Below are 22,862 nucleotides of genomic sequence, written 5' to 3' on the forward strand. Positions count from 1 at the left end.
TTCATGCAAAAATAAAATAAAAATGAGATAAAACTATTAGATATTCATGAAAATTCTGATACATGATACCAATGCATTATAATAATTTAAAATTCATTTAAAAAAAAGCACAAATTTGTAGAAAATCGACTTTTAAACATTTGGGAAAACATTTGCTTTGCATTAAAAAATGTCTGCAAACTGAGGTGGTGTATGTGTTAAATAACTGATGAAAGTGTCTGTGCAGGTGACAAAAAAGGTGAATGACCAGATAATCCACAGGCATGTGAGATGACTATGTTCAACTTGTTGTTAATGTTAAACGATAACAGCATCTTAGCAAAATAGCAACAGATGGACAAGACACTCAGACACAGAAGTAGTAGTAGTAGTGCCTGTTAGTAAGTATTTTAACATGTTAAAATACCGTTATCACCAAAATTAAGTTTCAGAAATCTGTACCTATTTGAAGTCACGCAGCTCCTAGAGACGCAACTCAAAAGTGAAGATAAGTGTGTGTGAGGAAGCCACCCTCAACTTTCTGGAAGACGATGGAAAAAGATCAATCAAATTTATAGTGTCTCTTCTAAATGGGAATGGTCTTACTAAAATAGAGCTGTGTCTGTTCTTCTGCCACTGTCTGTCCACCAGCCGTGACATTTACTGTGGCCCATAACTTCACAACAATATTCAAACAGCAAAGGAGGTAATAAAACTTCATTTATAGGCTCAGATATTTGGGTATCTTGAAACCTTTCTGCAACACCTGTTAGTGGAAGTGACAGGACACATTCAGAGAGGTGTGGAAACTTAAGCAAGGTCAGTGTCAAACAAATTTACTTCTTGCCAGTCCCAGCTTGTCAAAGTTTGGATTAAGTTGTTATGGAGTCAGAAGGAGGAAATCAAAGCAGAGCTAAAGGGTTCATTTGTTCTGCACCTTCATTTCAGGCCATGAGCGACATGGGAGATCTCAAAAAGTGTTTCAAAGTGTCATTAACTCATAGTGATTTCTTTCATTTATTTTTATATTCATTCCCATATACTATTGGTCACATCTTAAAGTCTTAAAAATAAGCAATATTATCATTCCTTCACTTATGTTTCATCTCCTAATTGCAAAAAGCAAGATGGTAGTACGCCTGTAAGTGCACATCCTCTGTCCGCTACTGTTATATTTGCGTCACTATTGTTCTACATATGTGTGATGACACAGTGTTGAAGCCTGATGACACATTAAAGGACTCCCTTTTGAGGTAAGCAAGAAAAGCCAAAGGTTTGTCAAGTTTTATTTAGGCCAGGAGAGAAACAAGGACAGGTGCTCGTCATGGCACAATGGTTTGTAAAGTGAGTCAGTCAGAGTTCAGTGCGTCAGTGATGAAACAGGGAGTCAAATGTTCACACAAAAGGCTGCAACTCATGCCCTCACATAGGGATGGGTAGGCCGCAAACAGTTGAACAAGAATAGCCAAGTGCAAGCCTTGGGCTTGGTTCAAATTACTTTGTATCACAGTGACTGTTTAAAAGAGGAAAAGTCCCAAACTGTGATATCCAGCCTTTTTGTCTTGCAGGTTATGTATCTCAGATCATTTTGGATGATATTAATACTGCAAAATCTATTGCAACATCACAGAGATTTTGACTTAAAATTGATGGTGGCTGCATTCCACTTAGAGGCAGCCTTGCTTTTGTTTATGTTTTACAACCAACTAGAAAAAATGGGAGCAAGAATGGAATTCAGTCCTTGTGAATACACTGAATATTAGCAACAGGTGTGGCAACACTGAATATAACATGCATTTTTTTATATTGTTCATCCTTATTCAGTTCCCTAACCTCAGACATGAAGTGATTTTCCACAATAATAATCTCAATGATTTTTCATAATTCTCTTTTACTTTTTTTATCTAATTGTTTCAGGTCCTTTTTTGTTAAAAGTGTTTTTTTTTTTTGTTTTTTTTTGCAGACCTCAGCTGTAGTAGCGTCAGTTTAAACTTGATGCAAATCTTACTGTTGCTTTTCTTTAAAAAGATGATTAAGCTACTTTTTTCTGGTGGAACTTTTGCTGCCATCTAGTTTATTTTAGTGAGCTCAGGAAGCCACTCAGATCATGGAATAAACCCGGAAAAAGAACAAGTACATCATCAGTGTTGGGTTTTTACCAGAAGATTTTATTAGCATGGTTTTCAAGAACAAAAAGGAATATTTTTCTTACTTATATTCTTTCTGGGGTAAAAGTATACAGTTATTGGTTTAAATTTTTACATTTTACAAGTGCCAGTAGCAGACAATCATAACACAGTGCAACTCTTTCTGCAAAATGTAGTTATATTTCTTTATCTGCACACACATTCACATTTAAACCTAAACAGTAAGTTTGTTTATTGTGTGCTGTGACATGTACTACTTAAAAATGTATCTGTACACAAAGTGTCATGAAACATGAATCTATTGTCCAGCATCAAACAGCTTCTTCCTGCCCTCCATACCAGACATGGCCTCCACGTTCTTACGCCAGTCAGTCACCTCCTCTTTCTGGTTGTGGGAAGAAAATAGCTTTTTATGATACTGTGTTTTCACAACTAAAGATAAGTAATACCACATAATTGAACAAAAACTTCCATCTGCTGTTGCAGTTGGGAAACTTACCTTCTCCTCCTCTTTCTTCACTGTCTTTAGGTTCGCTTTGAAGTCCACAGACTCTTTAACTTTTGCACCCAACAGAGCTCCCAACATGGCGTCAGCTGAAATCTTTACCCGTTTAAGGGCAGGTCGTTTCATCTTACCCTTTAACTCAAAGATTTTTGCAGAAAGATTTTCAATCTGCAGGAAGCAATAAAATAAAATAAAAAAAAAGGTGTGGTGTTTATACTTCAAACATATGTAATTCAAAGAATTGATAATGATTAAAAATGAAAATCTTACACTACACAAGAGCACTCCCGTTTGCAGTGAATGAACATGCGTAATTTAAAAATGCATTTCTTAAACCAAACTGCATGGCTGAATGCGCACCTCTGTGGTGTTTTTGGCCACCTTGAGTTCAATGTCATAGCGTTCCTCATCTACAACATCTATTTTATGGTGAAGTTCTTTGCATAGAGCCTGCAAACAAAGAGAGGATGTAAATATGTGAAAAAAATTGGCTTTTTTTTTTTAAAGTTATTTGTTAAACATTGTGGTGTCTGTTAATAGTGCTGTGATAGATATCTGTTACTTAAGATCTACTGATCTCTAATGAACCAACTACATCTGATAGCACAGCATCTGTTTTATATGAATAAAAAGAAAAGAACATTGTTGGCATGTTCACTGATGAGCAGCGTATGCAGTAAACTGCACATACCTGAAGGTCCTGAATGGACAAACCAGACAGCTGAAGCGGAGGAACTCTCTCCCTTAAAATACCCTCTCTCTCTGCCTTCTTGTCCTCCTTTTCCTTTTCAAACATCCCAGCCGCTACTTTCAGCAGCTTGGTCTAAAATAAATTAAAACAAAAAAGCAAACTTGGACTTGTGGATGGTGCCACAAATCATGAGTTGCAAGAGATTATCAGTTGTAGAATAAACGAAGAAGACAATACCTTAAGAGCCAGTCTGCGAGATGCAGAGATCTTTGACTTTTTCTACATATAAGCATTTTGCAAAAATGTGAGTTACAGAAGAAAAGAGAAAATACCTTTAGACTAGCTGTACCTGTTATACAACAACTTACCGGTCTGTAGTGGATATTATGTGGGAAAATAAATAAGCAGAGATTTAGTTTTGACATATAAAAATTAAGAATTGTTTTACTTATTTTTTAATGCACAGAAATATACAGTAGGTTGACAATATTTAGAGAAAGAAAAATCATCACTTACGCCTCAGACATGCTTGACTTTTGTCTGTAAAAATGTTACAATGTTTAATGTTATGTGATCAGAAAAGAACTTTAGAGACAGATGGTAGCAGCAACATGATCAACAGCATATACACTGCTCACAAAAGGTAGGGATATGTGGCTTTATGCATGATCTTAAAATGACCTGAAAGGCACTTTAACCTTTACAGGTGAAAGGGATTTGACCATCTCTAGATGACACCTAAAACATGACTTTACTGAGACACTAGTATATATATATATATATATTTATATATATATATTTATAGAGGTGTACCCATCATTGCTGTTAAGTATCGTTCCAATAAATTGTTTCAGTTGCAGGAATCTGTACTGCATGATTTTACCTAAATGCCCTGTATTTGTGATATTTTATCACTGTAAATTTTACTTGGAACTGAATATCCCTAACCTTTTTTGGAATAGTGTATAATTATCAAGTTTTTGTTTTTTTTTGTTTTTTTTTTCCAACTTGCCTGCTTCTGAAATAAGCGTCTCAAAAAGAAAAAAAAAAAAACTTTACTACTGCACACACTGTTAATCCACTTCTTGTTGACTCGGCCAAGTTCAAGTCATGCAGACCTTGGAACGGTAACATACCAACACTGAGCCTTTAAATTAGCAACACTGCATGCTTGAGTGCTGCAGATAGTTAGAATAAGGTTCTTTTTTTAATCCTAATTGGACTCTGTCCATCTCCATGTTAGCCATGTCAGAATCTCCGTCAAGTTTAGTTTTCACCAAATAGCACAAACTAAAGGTGTTTTTTTTTTTATTTATTTAAAATACTTGAAATTACATATTTAGAATTAAATATGTATATTAACGGCTCAATATAGCTCATTTCTAAACTCACATTCTAAGTAGCATGAGTTAATTCATATGTTGTGTCTTAAATGTTATTGGTTCGACCAATATTTATTATAATGAGAAATATTACATTTTATTGCTATTCTTTGATGACTGGCTCTAAGTTATACATTATTAAAGCACCTTCTAATTTTCATTATTAAACATAAATGCATAATTTTAAAACTTCCTATATATTATTATTTAGACACATTATTGCAACCCATAAGGACAAATCAACATACCTTTTCTATTTCTGCAGAAAAACAAGTTGATGTGCTCAGTCTCTGTCTTTAAATGACAAGAAGAAAACTCAAGTCTCAAATTTAATAGGTCCATTTGCCTTCTGTGAGTGGCCAACTAAAATAGATGCTCCTGTCCTGACAGCCAGTATATTGTATATCACTACACTTGTATTCTCCAATGCCAGGTTCATAACAGCAGTGTACACCACAATAAGCTCAGAGTCATTATAGTCTGTTTTGTCTGATATATCAGGATTATTGATGGCACTGGAAGAATTAAAGTGTGTATTAAAATTTTACAAAGCAATAGAACAACACAAAGTGATAATTCAAGCATATGGTCCTAATTATTTATTCAGCATCACATGTATTACAGACAGAGAGACAGCGCCATCGTCTGTGCATTACAAATACTGCACTTATAGTTTACAAAGCTAATGAGCTATTCTTTAGCCCAACTTCACGAAGCGAATACAATATTACTGCAATCATGGCATGTGCTTTTACCTTATATATAAAAATTTACATTCTGTCATGATAAAGATTTAAAGCTATTTTTATTTCATCATGAAATGTAAACTTTCTAAATTCTTACAGTAATTCTAATGATAAACAAGGGGGCATAATTAGGGAGGAGGGGAGAGTTCCAGCATTGCAGACTTAAAGTTAACTTATGAAAGATGATGTGTTGCTAACAAATGTATTTAACATGAGCGTTCTCTTATTGTCCCGTAGTAAACATCTTCTTCCTGCCCTCCATACCGGACATGGCCTCCACATTCTTACGCCAGTCCGTCACCTCTTCCCTCTGTAGAGAGAAAAACAAATGCATACATATACAGTAAATTATAAACTAATTTCTAAATACATTTTTTTCTTTTGTGCATGTTTTAGTTGTACCTTTTCCTCCTCTTTCTTCACTGTCTTCAGGTTGGCCTTGAAATCAGCCTTCATGAGTTTGGAAGCATCGGTGCATGCACCCAGCATGTCGTCTGTCGTTTTCTTCACCCTCTTCAAGCTAGGCCTCTTCACACCCTTCAGCTCAATGATCTTCAGTCTCAGTGTCTGAATCTGTGTATGAGACCATTTCAGATGAAGCTAAACTACAATTTCTGCTTCACTATGGTAATGTTAGTACTCCCTGACCATTTTTATACCTCAGACTCATTTTTGGCAACTTTGAGCTCCATATCATAACGCGTCTCATCCACGACGTCGATCTTGCGGTGTAATTCTTTGCAAAGGTCCTGTAAAGAAGAAAGAAAGCAATCAAAATTGTGTGGGATAGTAAGGAGTGGATTAATATTATTTGATGTGGCAGTACCTGGAGCTCCTGGACTGATAGGCCTGACAGCTTCAGTGGAGGAAAAGATTCACTCACAACTCTTTCTTTCTCAAGTTTTTTCTCTTCTTTTTCAACTACCAACATAGAAGCTGCCTTCTTCAGCAGCTTGGACTGAAAAATAGCAAAACCTTAATAAGCCCCCCATTAAATATCAGGCTTATATTTAAAAAAAAAATTAATCTACAAGGCTTACCTTTAACTGCAGCCGGCGTGTAGCTGAATATTTAGATTTTTTCTGTGAGAAAAACAAAAGGCACAATAATACAGTAAAGGATGTTATTGAAGAAGGTTTTAAGTTATATTAAATGTGTTAAATCTGAATTTTTTGACTTACCGGTCTTCATGAGCATGTAAGATGACAAACAGACCAAAATGAAACCCAATATATATATATGTGTGTGTGTGTGTATTGTCTTACTATTTAGGAATACATAGAAAATAATGGAAAAGGCATATTGAAAAAAAATATTGGTGATAATATACATTAAAAAAGGAGGCCAACACTCACCCCTCAGACATGGCAGCAGGTTATAGTACCTTAGGAAAAGAAATACAGCATATTTATGGGGTAAAAATTTTTCATTATTTTAATGTTAAATGTTCTTTTACAGGATCATTATTTGGTACATCTGATTCCAAGCTGAATATTATTAACCGACATCATCTTGTTTTTGTTTTTTGTTTCTGACACATTATGAACAAAACAATGCATCTTTTCATTAAAAGAATAATCTGCTTACTAATTTATGAAACAACTGTTACTTTCAGTCCCATGATTTAAGTTAATACAACTGAATAATCCAGATAGCTAATTGTTTGATAATATTATTGAACTTATTTGTCATCAGGAACCTTCAGTTCTCTTCTCAGACTGGATATTTGTCCTGTCATTATTAAAGGCTGACAGCACACAGCTATATTGGACAGCATTGCCCCCATTCTTCTGGGTGTGCCAGGAGCTGCTGTTGCCTTGATGATGCCAGAGAAAGTACAAATGTTTGGCAACCAAAAGTGGAAAAACACCAAACCTTTTAAGATTGTAAGAGCAACTGAATAGATTGCATATGGGTTTTCAATCCAAATTTTATAACATTTTAAATCTTTTAAGGCTAAAATTGTATTAACTGAACTGTCTTTCACAAATCAAGTTCCATGTTAAGAGGAAAATGGATTGGACCAAAGTAAATTTAGCCACATTATTTGTATCTTATCATCTTGTTTGTCTCTTTCTACTGTCATATGTGGAAGCAGCTGGCATAAGTTTCCACATTTTTTACATAACCCTGTAAATTTAACCATGGTGTTATATGTTAATAAACAGGCGAAGGTGTGAGAGCTAAGTTAAAGCAGGTCAGTGCTTTTGACATTATCATCCACTTTAGATAAAGCCAGCCAGACAGAGGGCGAATTTTAAGAAGCCTGCAGACTTGTGCCTCTCCCGGTACATTGCCAGTTCATACAAGTGAACCATCAACACCTCAAATCAGTCGCCAATACTTCGCTTGGCAGTCTCATCCTCAGCTTACATTTCCTCACTTAGAGGATCTAGAGTTCCGTAAGAAATTTGTGTTGTAGTGAAAGTGAGACTGCTATGTTCAGAAAGTTGCATAAAGACCTTGACAAAAGTAACGACTTGGCTGGGACTCCCATTCATAAATACCAGTGCAGTATTTGTGTCAGGGGCATGCAGATATGCATGCAGTCTTCATTACTAAATTAAAGCCAGACTCAACTTGACCCAGACAAATACTGTAGAGACTCTTGCTTAAATGCCTGGGCTGTTGTCACAGTAGGAGAGAAGGCTCTCCTCTTGATCTCTTTATATTGCAAGGTCAGGTTAAACCTTCCCATTCAAAACCCTTAATACTGCTTTTATTTTCTTCTGGTAGATATAAGTTTGATTAAAACTTAAACTTACCTTGAAGGTGAAAGGAAAGCAGACAGGGCAGTAGTTTAGCAGTTGATCAGGTAAAGGAAGAGCACTTTATGGTTATTAGTGAAAGATCTGTGTATTCAAAGCATCGTGTGATTGGCTCGTTAAAATAGACACCCTGTCCACCTGACAGTAGCTGCATCATAATGGACAATGCCTTTTTGATTTGCCCTCAACCCGTGACCCATTTATTTCATGTGATTGTATTGCACAAGGGCACACCTCACACGTCCGTCACCTAACTGACAGCTGAGCCACCCTCTTTGCAGATGCCATGAACACAGAGCACGTGTGCTTTTTAAAATTTGTGCCATGGCCTGTTCTGGCAGAGGATAGCATCAAAGTACAGTTGTTTTAAGAAGGCTTGTTTTATGTTAATGGAAATTATCTTTTCTTTTTGTTTGTTTTTTTTATCCTCTCAGTAGAAGACATTATCCTAACAATGCCCCAGAGCATAAAACATTACCTGTGTGGTTGTACTGTGCAGTTTTTATGCCACTTTAAATCTTTAAATCTGGTAAAACCTTTATGTATAGTATTTGCAATTGCTATACATAGATTTAAAGCATGGTTACGATTAAAACGGACTGTAACATGGTTCTAGGCATGAACTAGTTTGATGAATGTCTGTTAACAAATTTACCAAAAAGTACAATTTTCCTTATAAAGCAAATAGAATTAGTTAAGAAGCTAAAAACTATGATATATATCACTAGTAAGTTTGTAAAAAAAAAAAAAACATTTTTTACCTGTATGTGGCAATCACATCACAATCAAGGACAGCTGTAGTATAAAGTATATTTTTACATTTGTATCAAAATGCCACCTTGTCAATACCTGACACCACTCTCACGCACAAGGAGAGTTCAGATTTGACCCCTGCAGTCTATTCTGGTCAGATTTCAGTGTCATTGTCTGTCTGTTTGTCTCAGTGTTATGTAAACTGATACATTTGAGCTCAGTTTGCCTCAGTAGACAATGACCTAGACAATGCAACAGGTATTAACACATAGCCATGACTGCATTTCTATTCTATAGAAAGTAATCCCTGGTAACCAGGCAGTGAATAGCTGGAGTTTTAGTAGATGAAATGTTGAAAGCTTTATTGGCTTTTAGTGCTGATCCTCTGAACTCAGATGTTGACTATTTCTATATTCAGGTATTATTGCCTGGAGTCGCTGTCAATGTGAAAACATATTTTCTAAAATAGTTGGGTGGGACTTTGTGCTTGTTGTTCAGATGTCCCATCCACCCACTTGCTACTGGATACATTTTTTATACAACATCTCACTATTAACTTGGTTTTAGCCTCTAAATTGCAATGTATCCTGTGTAAATAGGACATTTCCTTATTATACATTTGTCAAATACTGCCCCCCAGTGACTGTATGATGTTTAAAAAGAGGATTTGCTTCAACGAACAAAATGCTGCACACTGCAGTCATTAATCACTCTGTACATGAGAGAGAAAGCTGCAAACCACTTTTGAGAAGCACCTGCTTCCTGTGTTTTCAGACGTCAGCATCTGATAAAAATCCAACAAATTGCAATCTGAAATCGTACCACAGCGAGCTTTCTTTGTGTTCCAAATATTGAACTAACTTTACAAGCCAAGCTGATAATTTCAGTTTTTTTCTCATTTGCTCATTTTTTTTTAAACTCTTTTCACAAATGCTGCAAATCTACAAGCGTTATATTATAATGAGCCATTTTTCTTTTATATATTTTTGTTTTTCTGCTGGACTCACCGTACTGTTTTGTCTTAGGATTCTTGATGAGTATAAGGACTGCAGCCAAATGGTGAGGATTCTACTTTTGCAAAGTCATTAAAGTTCATCAGAACTTCATGACCTCACTGTGTATGTTTTCTATCTTGTGTTTCTAGGGTCTTGATCATTGCAAAATAGGTAATATGTCAGTTTTCATTGAACTTTCTCGTGTCTTATCAGTAACACTGAGGTTTCCTGATACCTTAAATGTAATAGAGTAAGAAGTAGAATAATTTTGTTTTAAATACAAATAATTAAGCAGTGTTAGTACCTCAAAATTACACTTATGTTTAGTATTTGAGTACATTATTTTCCACTACTGCAGATAAGTACACATCTCTGAACTGTTTATGACACATGGAATCTGTAAATGTCAGATTACTGCTCAGATAACGACAAGGTTGACCATAAGAACGCTCCGACTGGGCCTTTGTGGGATCATGACCATGGGAAAATCAGTGTGGATAAAAATAAGATTGTTCCTGTTCTAAAAGTGGCTTGGAAATTACAGGGTGATGGTGAGTAATCCCAAAATCTGCAGTTCTGTTACTACATTAAAGATAGAAAGGAAAAAAAGGCTTACCTTAAATAAGTGTAGAATTGGTCATTAAAAAACTCATGTAGCCAGTATGTGGTTATTAAATATTACATTTTGGGTCATAAATACAGAAAAATTAATCAGATTTAACAGTTTTGTCATATGTATCATTTTCTGATTACAGGATCTGTTCTCGCCGTCCGTGGATCAGAGATAAATATTGTGGATAAAAACGAAAATCAAAGCTTGTGTGTGAAGTTTTCTTACAAACTTGAAGGATTCAGACCATTAGATAAAACAGACGTCGAGAAAGACAGAAGGGTAAGGCTAACAGAAGTTTATTATTATGCTTACTCATTTTTCTTTAGCTTAACTGTCTTTTACCTTGTTTTTGCTATTGCTGTTGCCTTTTAAATTGTGTCTTTCAAAGTTTTACAGTGTTATATATTATACTTTATAACTGTTATATGTTTCATACAGTTCTCTGTGGTTTTTATCTGCTGTCCATACTGACAAGTGGGGAGCTTTGTGAATGATAGCAGAGGGTAACTACGTATTTTCTGGACTGAAAGACAACAGAGAGTCCGAACTCCGCTGACTTCCTGTCTCCAATCCATTCATTTGAGTTTCAGTCCACAGCTCTCCAGCTTACAAAGAAGGCAAAGAACTTGACCTCATTCTTAGTTGAAACTGCCACACATGGCGAAATGGTCGCACCTCTTCTCTGACCACAACCTAATTTACTCTACTGTGTCCTCTTGGATCAACCCTCTGCTTCACAACCGTGACTGTTGGACCACCAAACCTTTACAACCTGCTTAAACATTTCCTCCGTGGTTTCCCCGAAATTACCTGTTACCACTGTCAGTGACGTTAATGAATCTTTAGAATTTCTGTGCTCTACATTGAGCTCAGCATGTGCCTCCTCTTTACCAAACTTGTTTTGCCCTAACTTGCCTCAGTGACGGCCAACCAGTACCTTTTGTTACCTCCAGGTTTCTTCATGAACCATCAGCCTGATAATTCGAAACTCACTGCTTCATTTCTCTCCTCAGTCAGGGCTGCAAGAAACTTTGATGCCATGACTGATGACTGATTACCGTTTTGTTTTTTAGCTATGTTGCTACAACAAAGAAGAAAAGAAAATCCTTTGAATGCCTTGAGTTGGCTGCAACATGTTTGATGTTCAACCAGCCATGAAGAGCATGTCACACCATTATTTATTACTTCTTCTGATATCAACTCCTCCTATTCACTTTAACACCCTAACATGCTCACCTCAATTTACCTGCTAAAGCAGGTAAACTGTACTATCTGAATAGATTGAGCGTTTAATGCTTGCACTAGGATTTGTTGCTCCCCTGATGCTTCAATGTTGCTCTTCATCTGTAAATCATTTCAGATAAAAGTCTCTGCACATTGAGCTGTCTGTGTAGAGATTTATTTATTTGTTTGTTTGTTTATTTGTTTGTTTGTCTGTTGGTTTTATTTTTTTGCTACAAGTGGAACTTTTCCTTGGATGTTGTCGTAGAGCCAAAACATAACTATATCGTGACAGTTTCCAATTTGCCTGAATCTAACAGTGGAAACCGGATTGAAAGGCCAATTATCATCCCAGGTAAGTTACTGTCATATCATGAAGATGATTATATGATGCATTTATTTTTCTCCCACTACTCTTGTCACTTGTCAAGTACAGCATTAATACGTAATTTACCAATAGACAAATTTAAAAATAAAGAATGATGCCTAAGGGGCCTTATATCCATAAGGTTCCTTTTGGCAATATAAAATTATTCAGCACAACACAGCAGCCGGACCACCATTGTGCTTGCTATGATGCTGGACAGGAAAAAAAAAAAAAAAAAAGAAAAGAAAAAAATCACAATAAATACTTTTGCTGTTTCAGTCATTACTTCAACCCACTTAATTGTGACATTTACTGTTACTACCAGGATGTAATGATGAGACAATTCAGTGGGCTCAAGTGTGTCAGGAAAATGGTAAATATATTTTTTTTACTTTTAACATGGCACACGGCATTATAACATATATATATATATAATATTCCTTGCTTCCATGTGTGATATTCCAGGCAGTCTGTGGACTCCCAAAATTTCTGTGTCCATTGAGAGGGAGCCTAAAATTTCCATTGTTGTGGCGTTTGCGACAGCACAGTATTCAGAGAGATTCCAGGTTTCCATCAAGAATGGTGATCTCAGTTTCTCAAAAAACATTTCAAAGGTAGAGACAGTGAATGTGTTACTCTTTTTTTTTTTGTAAAGGACGAGTAACTATGTTCTCCTGGCTTGTTTACACCTTAAGACAAAATGTGTATTATGTCTCCATTGCACTAACAGGAAAACAGGACATCTCTGAACGTGACATTCGAGTTTGATTCGTCTCAGCTCTCAGAATGTGAACTGCTGGTAATGGTAAGTGAGCGGTTCATTTGATGTTGCAATCCTAACACTTGAAGTAATATTTTCTGCAGAGACAAAGTGACAAGAGCTCATCTTATACTGTATGTTTTGAAGATACAGCCATTTTTCATAGGCTGCAAAGATGATTGTGAGAGAGCCGAGAAAACAGTAGATTACTGCAAAAGTGAGTATAAGACCATTTTAATTACTGATATGATGCTAATGCTTTATGAGGTTTTTACCCCTTAAATTAAACTTATATCTGAACTTTTATATTTGAGTTTTACCACTACATGTCAGTATTGTTTTAATTATCTTTTTTATTTTGTCTTTATTTTTTAGATATTCCAGCAAGGCCCTATCTTATAGAGACATGTGTGGGGCTGCTGATTGTTGGAGGTGGTTGTCTTGCCTTTTTGCTATGGAGAACCTCTCATAAAGGTTACCCTCATAATATATTAACTTAATTACCTGTATCTTGCAGCATGAATAGATACATAATTAAGGATTTCATTCATCACTCAGATCATCTGAACACATCGTCATCTGCTGCTAAAGAACAACCAGGTGTTTTTCAAGTTCAAGAGAGAAAACGCGTCCTTATCATCTACTCACTCGACCATCCTTTATACAAAAACATCGTTCTCAAGTTCTCCGCCTTCCTGGCAACAAAATGTGGTACTGAAGTGGTCTTGGACCTGCTGGATTCGACCAGATTGGGAGTGTTGGGAAGCATCCAGTGGTTAGATTGGCACAAAAAACAAATAGAAAACTCCTCAGATAAGATATTAATTCTTTGCTCACGAGGAGTACAAGCCAAATGGAGAGCCATGTGTGGTGCCAAAACAGTTTTTCTAAGAGAAGACACCCGCTCACCTGTTGGTGACATGCTTACTCCATCCCTTACTCTCCTCCTCCCTCATTTCATCCGCTCTGCTTCATATAAAAAGTACATTGTGGCTTACTTTGATGACATTTCTTCAGAAGAAGATATTCCTTCCCCTTTTAATATTACAGTACGATACCAACTAATGAAACAGTTCGAGGAGGTCTTTTTTAGAATCTTGGACACAGAAAAACATGAACCAGGCCGAGTGAAGAAAATCGATGGCCTTTCAGAGACCAGTTACCATCAGTGCCCCTCAGGTAGAGCCCTGCGCGATGCTATAGAGGCTTTCCATGCACATCAGCTGGAGAATCCACAGTGGTTTGAGGATGAAATACTGGAAAACCCAGATTTAGAGGATGAGATGACCAATGATGAAGCTAATGAAGACTTAACAATAATTCAAAGCTTCTCAACCTACTGTCTTTTAGACTCAAACCAACACGTCAGTCATACAGAGACACAAGAAAATGGTTTCACTGCAAATAAAACCAGTCCTCAGCTGGCTGAAACACATAAGATGTGCTTGACATTTGAGTTTAACCCTGACCTTGTTGAGGGTGGCAGAGTCAGCTGCTTTAGTTAGGTTGTCTCTGGATCTGAAGATTTTTATGACTGAGTAAAATATCACGTGTTACATGCAGAATATACACTAAATGATCTACGTCAATATTTCACACATATATATTGCTTTTATGTTCAGTTCTTCATATTTTCGATTTCTGTTCTGCATGCTGCATTATGTCGGTATGTCACATTATTATCACTGTTTTCAGTTAGAAGCCAGTTTCAGAGAGACAGCAGAACCCTGTGGTTGTTGGCTGCAGGCTGTGTAAACAGTTTTTGGGTCAAAGTTCAGCCTTCTGGGCAAAGTTTGTAGCTTTTTGTGGCTTTGGAGAAGGTAAGCGCTTAACTTTTTATATAAATGACTGACCAAATGAAATGAGCTGTGGACTTTTTATATATCATAGCGCAGGCATGCAGGGTAAATATTATCTCCCTCCTATAAAAAACAAGTTTATGTTAACATGTGATTGTGGTATATTTTGACATGCTTTAGAGCAGCTTTTGATTTACACAAGATTTAAGTTTAAGTTTTAAGTATAAATGAATGGATGTGTTTGTATTCACATATTTTTTCATCCTTTCACTTAAAGTCATCATATTTTAGATTAAAGGCAGTCTTTCCAGTGTTGGAATAAAATGAGTCTTATGGGCTTAAATGTGGATGCGTGTCTTTGTGATATTGTGTTAGCAGGTTTTAGTGCATGGTAAAGTAGGAGAAGAAGCTTATTTGTTTACTTGTAAGAGTGGCCCCAAAAGGGGAGAGGATGGTGGGAATTTGTGCCAGCTAACTGGGGCAAAGAAAATCCTCACAATGGGTGAATAGGACTCCAGCTCTACAGTGGCAAAGCACTGCACGTTGAGATACAACTTGGGAACACATGTAAACATTTTCCTTGGAGAACATGAGGTAAAGTTGTTTTTTATTTTGATAATTACTAGACTTCATCGTGATGAATATAGATAAACAATATTTAAACTGGGCACATCCTTTTCACATTTTAAGCAAATAAACAAGCCAAACAAAACATATTTTTATTTATACTAGTAACAGTAATATTTTAATAGATGTTGAAGAGGTGATGTCTCTAGACTGCTGTTTTTTTGTTTAGTTTTTTTTTTAGAGATTTGTGTGTTAAACCATCATTAAACTTCGTTTTAACTTCGTTTAAACATTTAGACTTTTTTCATTTTAATCTCATTCTTGCTTTGAGAAGACAGTATTACCACCCACCTACCTCTCAAGTCAAGTAAAGAGCCAGCATTTGTTGTCTTGTTGAGAAGAAAACTGAGTTGGGACCACTGGGATTCATTCACTAAAACACATTGTCATGAAACAGTGAAAACGAATTGATTTACTCAGATTTATTGGAAGGAGATAAACTGCTAATGCTGCTCCAGTCAAATCTATCATTTTATCAGGGTTTCCCATCAAATCTGAACACAATGAGAATCCTGAAGAGAGCTTCTACGCTCATCCTAAGAGGAATTAACACACTTTGCAACAAGGGTAAGAAAAAAACCTGTTTATTATACATATATTATTAAAAATGCCTGACTACACCGAAACTGAATATTTCCTCTTCTCACAGATTTACTCTTCAAAGTTCACCCATCTGTGTCTCAGGCTTTGGCAGAAAACAAACCAGTGGTTGCACTTGAGAGCACTATTATTACACATGGCATGCCGTATCCACACAACCTGAGGTGTCCTGGATTCGTTTCAAAGGCTGGAAAACTCTGATATTTGGTCTAAGAATTGATAATGAGTTTGACTGTTGTCTCCGTCCAGCACTGCACAGGAGGTGGAGGACATTGTTCAAGCTGAAGGTGCCACTCCAGCCACGGTTGGTGTTATTGAAGGGGAAATCCACGTTGGACTGTCATCAGATGAGCTCACGCACCTTGCCAAATGCAAGAGCCCCCTAAAGGTGTCACGACGCGATCTGCCTTATGTGATCAGCAAAGTGAGACTGCTACACTTCAACCTCAAACACAAATTAAAAAATAATCTGTGTTTTGCCCAATCCCATCATTTATCCATACCACTATGATTTACAGCATATTCTCTAAATTTCCTTTTGCATCTAAAAGAAACATGACAACCCACCCTTCACAGCAGATCACTAGATAAAGGGTTATAATCAGTGGATTTGGGATTTAGTTTGGGTTTTACATGAAATTTGGTGTGAAGATGAGATCTTATGATGTTTGCGGTGCAGTCCTGTATCCATATGTTTTATTTTAGGGTCTCACTGGAGGAACAACCGTGTCAGCCACCATGATAGCAGCACACAGAGCTGGGATCCCTATTTTTGTCACCGGAGGCATTGGAGGAGTTCACAGAGATGGACAGAACAGTGAGCCAACTTGCACCTTGTTTGAAAATACACACTCTAGATGTTATTGGATTGTTTTCACAAAGATTCATATTAATGCAGGTTGGATTTATGGACAACGGAAGAAAACAGTCAAATTAAGATTAAGAGAGCTAATTGCACTCCTGAAAACATGCAGAGACTCAGAATTTGTTGCCTGTGGCTAATTTATCTTTCGTGTAGGTCTGGATATCAGTGCAGATCTTACAGAGCTTGGAAGGACTCCCATCACTGTAGTATCCGCTGGGGTCAAATCTATTCTGGACATTGGTCGCACCCTGGAGTTCCTTGTAAGAAAATGTCTATGAGCATGCTTTTTATGTGTGACTGAAATTAAAAAATACCCAGACCAGTCATTATTTCTTCTGCTATCTATAAATAGGAAACACAGGGTGTGTGTGTAGCTACTTATGGATTGTCAAAGAATTTTCCAGCCTTCTTCACTCCAAATAGTGGATTCACCTCAGCGTACCATGTCTGTGATCCTGGTGAAGCTTCAAAACTCATTGGTACTTAAGCATTTATTTCCTACACATTGACTGTTTCTTTAACCCCAACACAAGAATTCTAATCACTCCTTAGTATAACTAAGCTCAAAGTGTTTGGTATGTTTAGCACAGAGTGTGATTAAGTCACTATATCCATTACACTGTTAGGGCTCATTATTATACATTATTTCCACCTGTTCCTTTTTTTCACGTCATTCAGCAAGCACCTTGTCACTGGGTCTCCAAAGTGGTGTCTTGATAGCAGTACCCATCCCAGAGGAGCATGCAGCAGCCTGCCGGCACATAGAAGAAGCAATACAGGCTGCAGTGACTGAGGCGAGGTACAGCAAGTTTCTGTGGTATTTTTGTGTTCTGCAGTCATGCAAGATCCATTTTTGGTTTTAAGATACTCGATTAGTGACATCAAAGGAAATTTTTTCATCAGATTATAACATTCTGTTCTCATTTTTTTTTATTTCTTCAGGTCTTGTGGTGTCACAGGCAGAGATGTGACACCATTCATTCTTCAAAAGGTCAATAAGCTGACTCAAGGAAAGTCTCTCCAGGCCAGTATCTTTAACAAAAAAAATAAATAAATAAAAAAACATGTACTGAATTACTGAGAAGTTGCAAGTGAACATGATTACATAAAACGTTTGGGTGGAACAAAGTAAAAAGGCACAACAAAGATTAATACACATGCTAATGCTAATGTCATAATGTAGTCTGCTCTGGGTTGTCTACTAATAACCTTTTGACCAATGTTAAGCTACACTGTCCTTAACATGTTTTGTTTTAAGACATTGCTCTCATTCATAACAATGCTAAAGTTGGCAGTCAGATAGCCTGTGCGCTGTCAAAAGAAATCAGTGAACAAACATCAAGAAGTCAAACCCATCATCCTGGAAAAATCCAAACAAACTCCGAATCAGATGTTGTGAGTATGAACACGTTATCATTTCTGGGAAATGGTAAAAAAAAAAAAAAAAAAAGTTGTTTAAAAAAGAAAGAATGCAACACTATGATGGTATTTTGCTACAGGTTGTCATAGGAGGAATAAATGTTGATTTCATTGCCAAAGGACAAACAAAAAAACTTCATGTAAGTTTCATTTGCATCATGCGATTGTGTGCAGCACAGTGGAATAGATTGACTAGATTGACTTCTGAGAATGCTTTTTATCTCTTTCAGTTTGGACACACCAACCCAGGAAGTGTCTGTCAGTCGTTTGGTGGTGTGGGACGGAACATAGCTGGTTGTGGTTTTCTTTCTTTCTTTTTCTTTTTTTTTATGTATTCATTTTTGCATGTTTTCTCCAACTCTACATCTGATTGTGTCTCACATTTTTCTTTTGCCTTTTCTCATCTAAGATTCTCTGAGTAGATTAGGTAATAGACCTCTGTTCCTCTCAGCCACTGGAGCTGATGCAAACAGTGATGCAGTGTTTAACTATTGTAAGCATATGGTATGTGGATATTAAACAGATGGTTACTACTGAATACTATTTAAATTATGTTATTCAAATGAATTTAAAAAAGAAAAGAAGATTACTTTTCATATTTTTCTTTAGAACACAAGTGGTGTGGCCAGGCTTGAAGAGCAGAGGACAGCAACATACTGTGCTGTTATCACTGAGAGTGGCGAGCTCAGTCTTGGACTGGGAGACATGGACATTCATCAGCAGATAACAGAACAATATGTAAGTTATATTAACAGTCACTTTTAGCAAGATTAGATGAGGATTTGTGTTGTTGTTCTATAGTATCGTCACATAAAACTTGGTATTCTACTACTTTCAATAAAATACAATTTCAGATTGTAATTTTAATGTGAGCTGAGGTATTCATAGTTTCCATGCTGCATTGAAACTGTATGCACATGCCCTAAAATCCCCCAAAACTACCGGTAATGATGTAAATGAACAAACAAGATATGGGCAAGCTCATGATAGTAAAGCATGAACTGTTCTTGTGTTGGTGCTCATGGTTATACTTATGACACACTCTGTTAATACATGACTGATTGTCACATCTTACTGACTGCTGGACTAATTTTAACTCCATAGATGATAAACTGAAATCATTGGGCTTTTTATATTTGGTTGGACATTATTTGATGTTTTAGGATGTTAGTTTGGGATTTGGGAGAGTAGGATAGAACTGTTTTCTGACTTATTCAGCATTGACTAAAACAACTCTAACCATTGGCCTGGTTTTATATATGTTTTTAATAGTCACTATTACATAAATTTAACTTAGTACTTCACTGTTGTGTTAAAATTTCTTTCATAGGTGTCAAAGTTTGAGAGGCAGCTTTCATCAGCTGCTCTTGTGTGTCTCGATGGAAACATCCCTGTCTCCACCATCAACTATGTTTGTTCTCTTGCCAAAAAGCAGAACATAAATGGTAAGAAAGAGAATTAATAATGAATGATCATAAATAGAAACTTTTATCAATGTGAATATAATCTTGTCCTTGTGTGTCACAGTTTGGTATGAACCAACAGATGCAGAAAAGGCTTGTAAGCCTTTTCTTTCAGATGCCTGGAAATCTCTGTCTTATTCATCTCCAAACATGGCAGAGTTGTGCATCATGAATAAAACTCTGGGTATCAAAACACCTGGAGGTAAGGTCTGTTCCAGCATAAATATTTAATGCTTCAGCTGTATACTTGCCCAACCATTTTACTTGGTCATGCAGTCAGTGAGAATCTTACATAATACTGAAAGCTGTGAGACTTCTTGTGAAGAATGCAAATAATATGATGGCAGCTAAGGGTGCTGTTAATCTTGTGGTAGTGCTGCCAACATCTCTCGATGAGATCCTAAGCACTGTTGTGGCTCTCTCACGCCCTCTTCTGGAGCATCTTCACTGCATGGTGGTGACTCTTGGGCCTAATGGTGTGCTGCTGTGTGGAGAGCATGAAGCGGGCTCAGTTAACTTGCAGCCAAGAAAACAAAAGCGGGTAAGCACTGTCTTTATAGAAATAGATGAGGATGATTACAACTGCAACGGTGATAATGTGTTGTTTTGGTTTTCTGCAATTGTATTTGTAGAGGAGGCAGCTTTGTGCTCTGCACTACCCAGCACTGACTGTGAGCCCAGACGAGACGATGAATGTGTCAGGAGCAGGAGATAGGTACAAAAAAATTCTTAACCTATTTTATCCACTTTAAATTTTTTTAATAACTTCTTCCCTTTCACTGCCTTTCTCTTTCTCAAAAATCATAAAATTTTTCTCCTCTCTGTTTTAAGTCTTGCAGGTGCTTTAATGGCAGGGATTCTTCTGGGAAAAGACACGGACACCTGTGTTCGCATGGGGCTCCTAGCTGCAAGGATGTCTTTGGCATCCTCACACCCTATTTCCCCAATCCTCTCATTAGACTTTGTTAATCCCATTAAAGTCCAAACACAGACATGGCCTGAACCAGGCTTTGTTTGGATAGATCAGAATTTCAGTGTTTAAGCTTTGTTAGTGCTTTTTATCTTTTTTTGTTTTTGTTTTAAGTATTTTCAACTTTTTCAGCCTAAACATTTGTGGTTAGATTGAAATGCTGTGATTGGGATAATTAATGTCAGCAATTGGCTTGATTTACAAAACCATGTATCCAAATGTATTTGATTCATTGTTTTGTAATGGAATAAAATACCTAATGTCCATCCATCCATCCATCCATTTTCTGCCACTTATCCAGAGTCAGGTCGCGGGGGCAGCTTCCTAAGCAGGGAAACCCAGACTTTCCTCTCCCCAGCCACATTCACCAGCTCATCTGGAGGGATCCCGAGGCGTTCCCGGGCCAGCTGAGAGATGAGTGATGCAGAGTCTGCATCACTGCAGACGCCGCACCGATCAGCCTGTCGATCTCCCGCTCCATCCTTCCCTCACTCGTGAACAAGACCCCAAGATATGTGAACTCTTCCACTTGGGGCAGGACCCTATTGCAGACCCGGAGAGAGCACTCCACCCTTTTCTGGCTGAGGACCATGGTCTCGGACTTGGAGGTGCTGATTCTCATCCCAGCCGCTTCACACTTGGCTGCGAATCACTCCAGTGAGAGCTGAAGATCACGGCTGGATGAAGCAAACAGAACCACATCATCCGCAAAGAGCAGAGACCCAATCCTGAGGCCACCGAACCGGATCCCCTCAACACCTCGGCTGCACCTAGAAATTCTGTCCATAAAGGTTATGAACAGAATCGGTGACAGAGGGCAGCCTTGGCGAAGTCCAACCCGCACTGGAAACGATTCTGATTTACTGCCGGCAATGCGGACCAAGCTCTGATACTGGTCGTACAGGGACCGGACAGCTCGTACAAGCGAGTCCGGCACTCCATACTCCCGGAGAACCCCCCAGAGGAGTCCCCGGGGTACACGGTCGAATGCCTTCTCCAAGTCCACAAAACACATGTAGATTGGTTGGGCAAACTCCCACACCTACTTAAAGACCCCAAAGAGGGTGTAGAGCTGGTCCACTGTTCCACAACCGGGACGAAAACCACACTGCTCCTCCTCAATCCGAGGTTCAACTATCCGACGGACCCTCCTCTCAAGCACCCCTGAATAGACCTTACCGGGGGAGGCTGTAGAGTGTTATCCCCCTGTAGTTGGAGCACACCCTCCGGTCCCCCTTTTTGAAGAGGGGGACCACTACCCCAGTCTGCCAGTCCATGGGAACTGTCCTCGATGTCCATGCGATGCTGCAGAGGCGTGTCAACCAAGACAGCCCTACAGCATCCAGAGCTTTAAGGAACTCTGGGCGGACCTCATCCACCCCCTGGGGCCTTGCCACCGAGGAGCTTTTTAACCACCTCAGCGACCTCAGCCCAGGAGATAGGAGAGATGAGGAAATACCTAATGTAAATTTACTAAACTTTATTTTACTGAATAATTACAAATACCAGAGGTACAGAAACTGAGAACGTGCATGCAATCATGTACTGTCATCTTATTACAAGTTAGTCATTCTCAGCATAACAAAGCATCATCACAAAGTCATCATGGGATAATCTTGCTATAATACCAATATTAGCTTTGTTTTCTTCATGATAATTCATGACAATAATCAGCTTGAATAAACAGCAGTAAAACTTTGATTCGAGTTTATTTTGGATTCTGTGCTAAAACATGATTTAATATCTTAATAGTTAATGGAGCACATTTACCTGCAACAAAAGGGAGGTACAGAACATTTTCTTAATTATCAACCAAAACACTTGAAATAGTTTATTTAAATATGGGTGCCAGTGCTGAAAGCATTAAGGTACACATATTACTATTTGTTTGCATTTATTCTTATTTTTGCTAAACTTCTCTGTCTCAACTTCTCCCGGCCTCACCACCACAAACGTTATATCAAAATGTGCATCTCGATTGGGAGAAGTGTGCTTTGACTTTTGCTGGACAGTAAGTTTTATGGTGTTTACATAATTTCTAAAAACTGCTATTTTTGGTCCTATAGAAATTAATAGGATTCGTCCAAAATCTATGAAAAACCCAGGTCACTTTGGAGCTTTATAACTCAGCCATACTTTCACATTGGAACATCATTCAAAGTTTAAACAGACCACTGATGATAAAACTTTAA

The 22,862-nt window shown here is 37.5% G+C and overlaps 3 protein-coding genes across 9 annotated transcripts; 1 reads left to right on the forward strand and 2 right to left on the reverse strand.

The window, feature by feature from the left end:
- Positions 1-2,167: 2,167 nt before the first annotated feature.
- Positions 2,168-4,994, reverse strand: LOC121647395 (troponin I, slow skeletal muscle-like). The gene is made up of 8 exons (XM_041996763.1): positions 4,953-4,994; positions 3,839-3,862; positions 3,691-3,694; positions 3,560-3,601; positions 3,323-3,454; positions 2,992-3,081; positions 2,626-2,799; positions 2,168-2,511 (listed from the first exon to the last, which is right to left on the reverse strand). The coding sequence occupies exons 2-8, from the start codon at positions 3,847-3,849 to the stop codon at positions 2,425-2,427; spliced, it is 540 nt and encodes a 179-aa protein (XP_041852697.1). The 5' UTR covers positions 3,850-3,862; positions 4,953-4,994; the 3' UTR covers positions 2,168-2,424.
- A 308-nt stretch (positions 4,995-5,302) lies between these two features.
- Positions 5,303-9,998, reverse strand: LOC121647396 (troponin I, slow skeletal muscle-like). Of its 3 annotated transcripts, none has more exons than XM_041996765.1 (8): positions 9,979-9,998; positions 6,806-6,834; positions 6,632-6,635; positions 6,491-6,532; positions 6,277-6,408; positions 6,110-6,199; positions 5,853-6,023; positions 5,303-5,760 (listed from the first exon to the last, which is right to left on the reverse strand). In XM_041996765.1, the coding sequence occupies exons 2-8, from the start codon at positions 6,814-6,816 to the stop codon at positions 5,674-5,676; spliced, it is 537 nt and encodes a 178-aa protein (XP_041852699.1). In that variant the 5' UTR covers positions 6,817-6,834; positions 9,979-9,998; the 3' UTR covers positions 5,303-5,673. The 3 variants fall into 3 exon arrangements, with proteins under 3 accessions (XP_041852699.1, XP_041852698.1, XP_041852700.1); XM_041996764.1 differs by lacking the exon at positions 9,979-9,998 and adding an exon at positions 8,216-8,571; XM_041996766.1 differs by lacking the exon at positions 9,979-9,998 and adding an exon at positions 7,038-7,218.
- zgc:136858 (uncharacterized protein LOC678543 homolog) lies at positions 9,484-20,936 on the forward strand. Of its 5 annotated transcripts, none has more exons than XM_041996758.1 (19): positions 14,467-15,320; positions 15,833-15,920; positions 16,003-16,117; positions 16,203-16,377; positions 16,659-16,770; positions 16,972-17,078; positions 17,171-17,297; positions 17,497-17,617; positions 17,761-17,846; positions 18,077-18,213; positions 18,318-18,377; positions 18,468-18,531; positions 18,647-18,741; positions 18,847-18,975; positions 19,568-19,682; positions 19,765-19,902; positions 20,075-20,241; positions 20,333-20,415; positions 20,532-20,936. In XM_041996758.1, the coding sequence occupies exons 2-19, from the start codon at positions 15,857-15,859 to the stop codon at positions 20,740-20,742; spliced, it is 2,106 nt and encodes a 701-aa protein (XP_041852692.1). In that variant the 5' UTR covers positions 14,467-15,320; positions 15,833-15,856; the 3' UTR covers positions 20,743-20,936. The 5 variants fall into 5 exon arrangements, 4 of the variants coding, with proteins under 4 accessions (XP_041852692.1, XP_041852693.1, XP_041852694.1 ...); XM_041996759.1 differs by having other exon boundaries at positions 14,467-14,831; XM_041996760.1 differs by having other exon boundaries at positions 14,467-14,747.
- The last annotated feature ends 1,926 nt before the right edge of the window (positions 20,937-22,862 follow it).

Source organism: Melanotaenia boesemani, chromosome 10 (assembly GCF_017639745.1).
Source record: "Melanotaenia boesemani isolate fMelBoe1 chromosome 10, fMelBoe1.pri, whole genome shotgun sequence".
Classification (NCBI taxonomy): Eukaryota; Metazoa; Chordata; class Actinopteri; order Atheriniformes; family Melanotaeniidae; genus Melanotaenia; species Melanotaenia boesemani.

Coding starts and splice junctions, on each gene's coding strand:
- LOC121647395 (XM_041996763.1), bottom strand. Junction 3,455..3,559: donor CTCGCAGACTGGCTCTTAAG/GTATTGTCTTCT, acceptor AATTTATTTTAG/ACCAAGCTGCTGAAAGTAGC. Junction 2,800..2,991: donor TGGCCAAAAACACCACAGAG/GTGCGCATTCAG, acceptor TGCTTCCTGCAG/ATTGAAAATCTTTCTGCAAA.
- LOC121647396 (XM_041996765.1), bottom strand. Junction 6,200..6,276: donor TATCAGTCCAGGAGCTCCAG/GTACTGCCACAT, acceptor TCTTCTTTACAG/GACCTTTGCAAAGAATTACA. Junction 5,761..5,852: donor TGAAGAAAGAGGAGGAAAAG/GTACAACTAAAA, acceptor TTCTCTCTACAG/AGGGAAGAGGTGACGGACTG.
- zgc:136858 (XM_041996757.1), top strand. CDS start 15,800: ATGCTGCTCCAGTCAAATCTATCATTTTATCAGGGTTTCCCATCAAAT. Junction 18,532..18,646: donor TGTGGGACGGAACATAGCTG/GTTGTGGTTTTC, acceptor TTCTCATCTAAG/ATTCTCTGAGTAGATTAGGT. Junction 20,242..20,332: donor AGCCAAGAAAACAAAAGCGG/GTAAGCACTGTC, acceptor TTGTATTTGTAG/AGGAGGCAGCTTTGTGCTCT.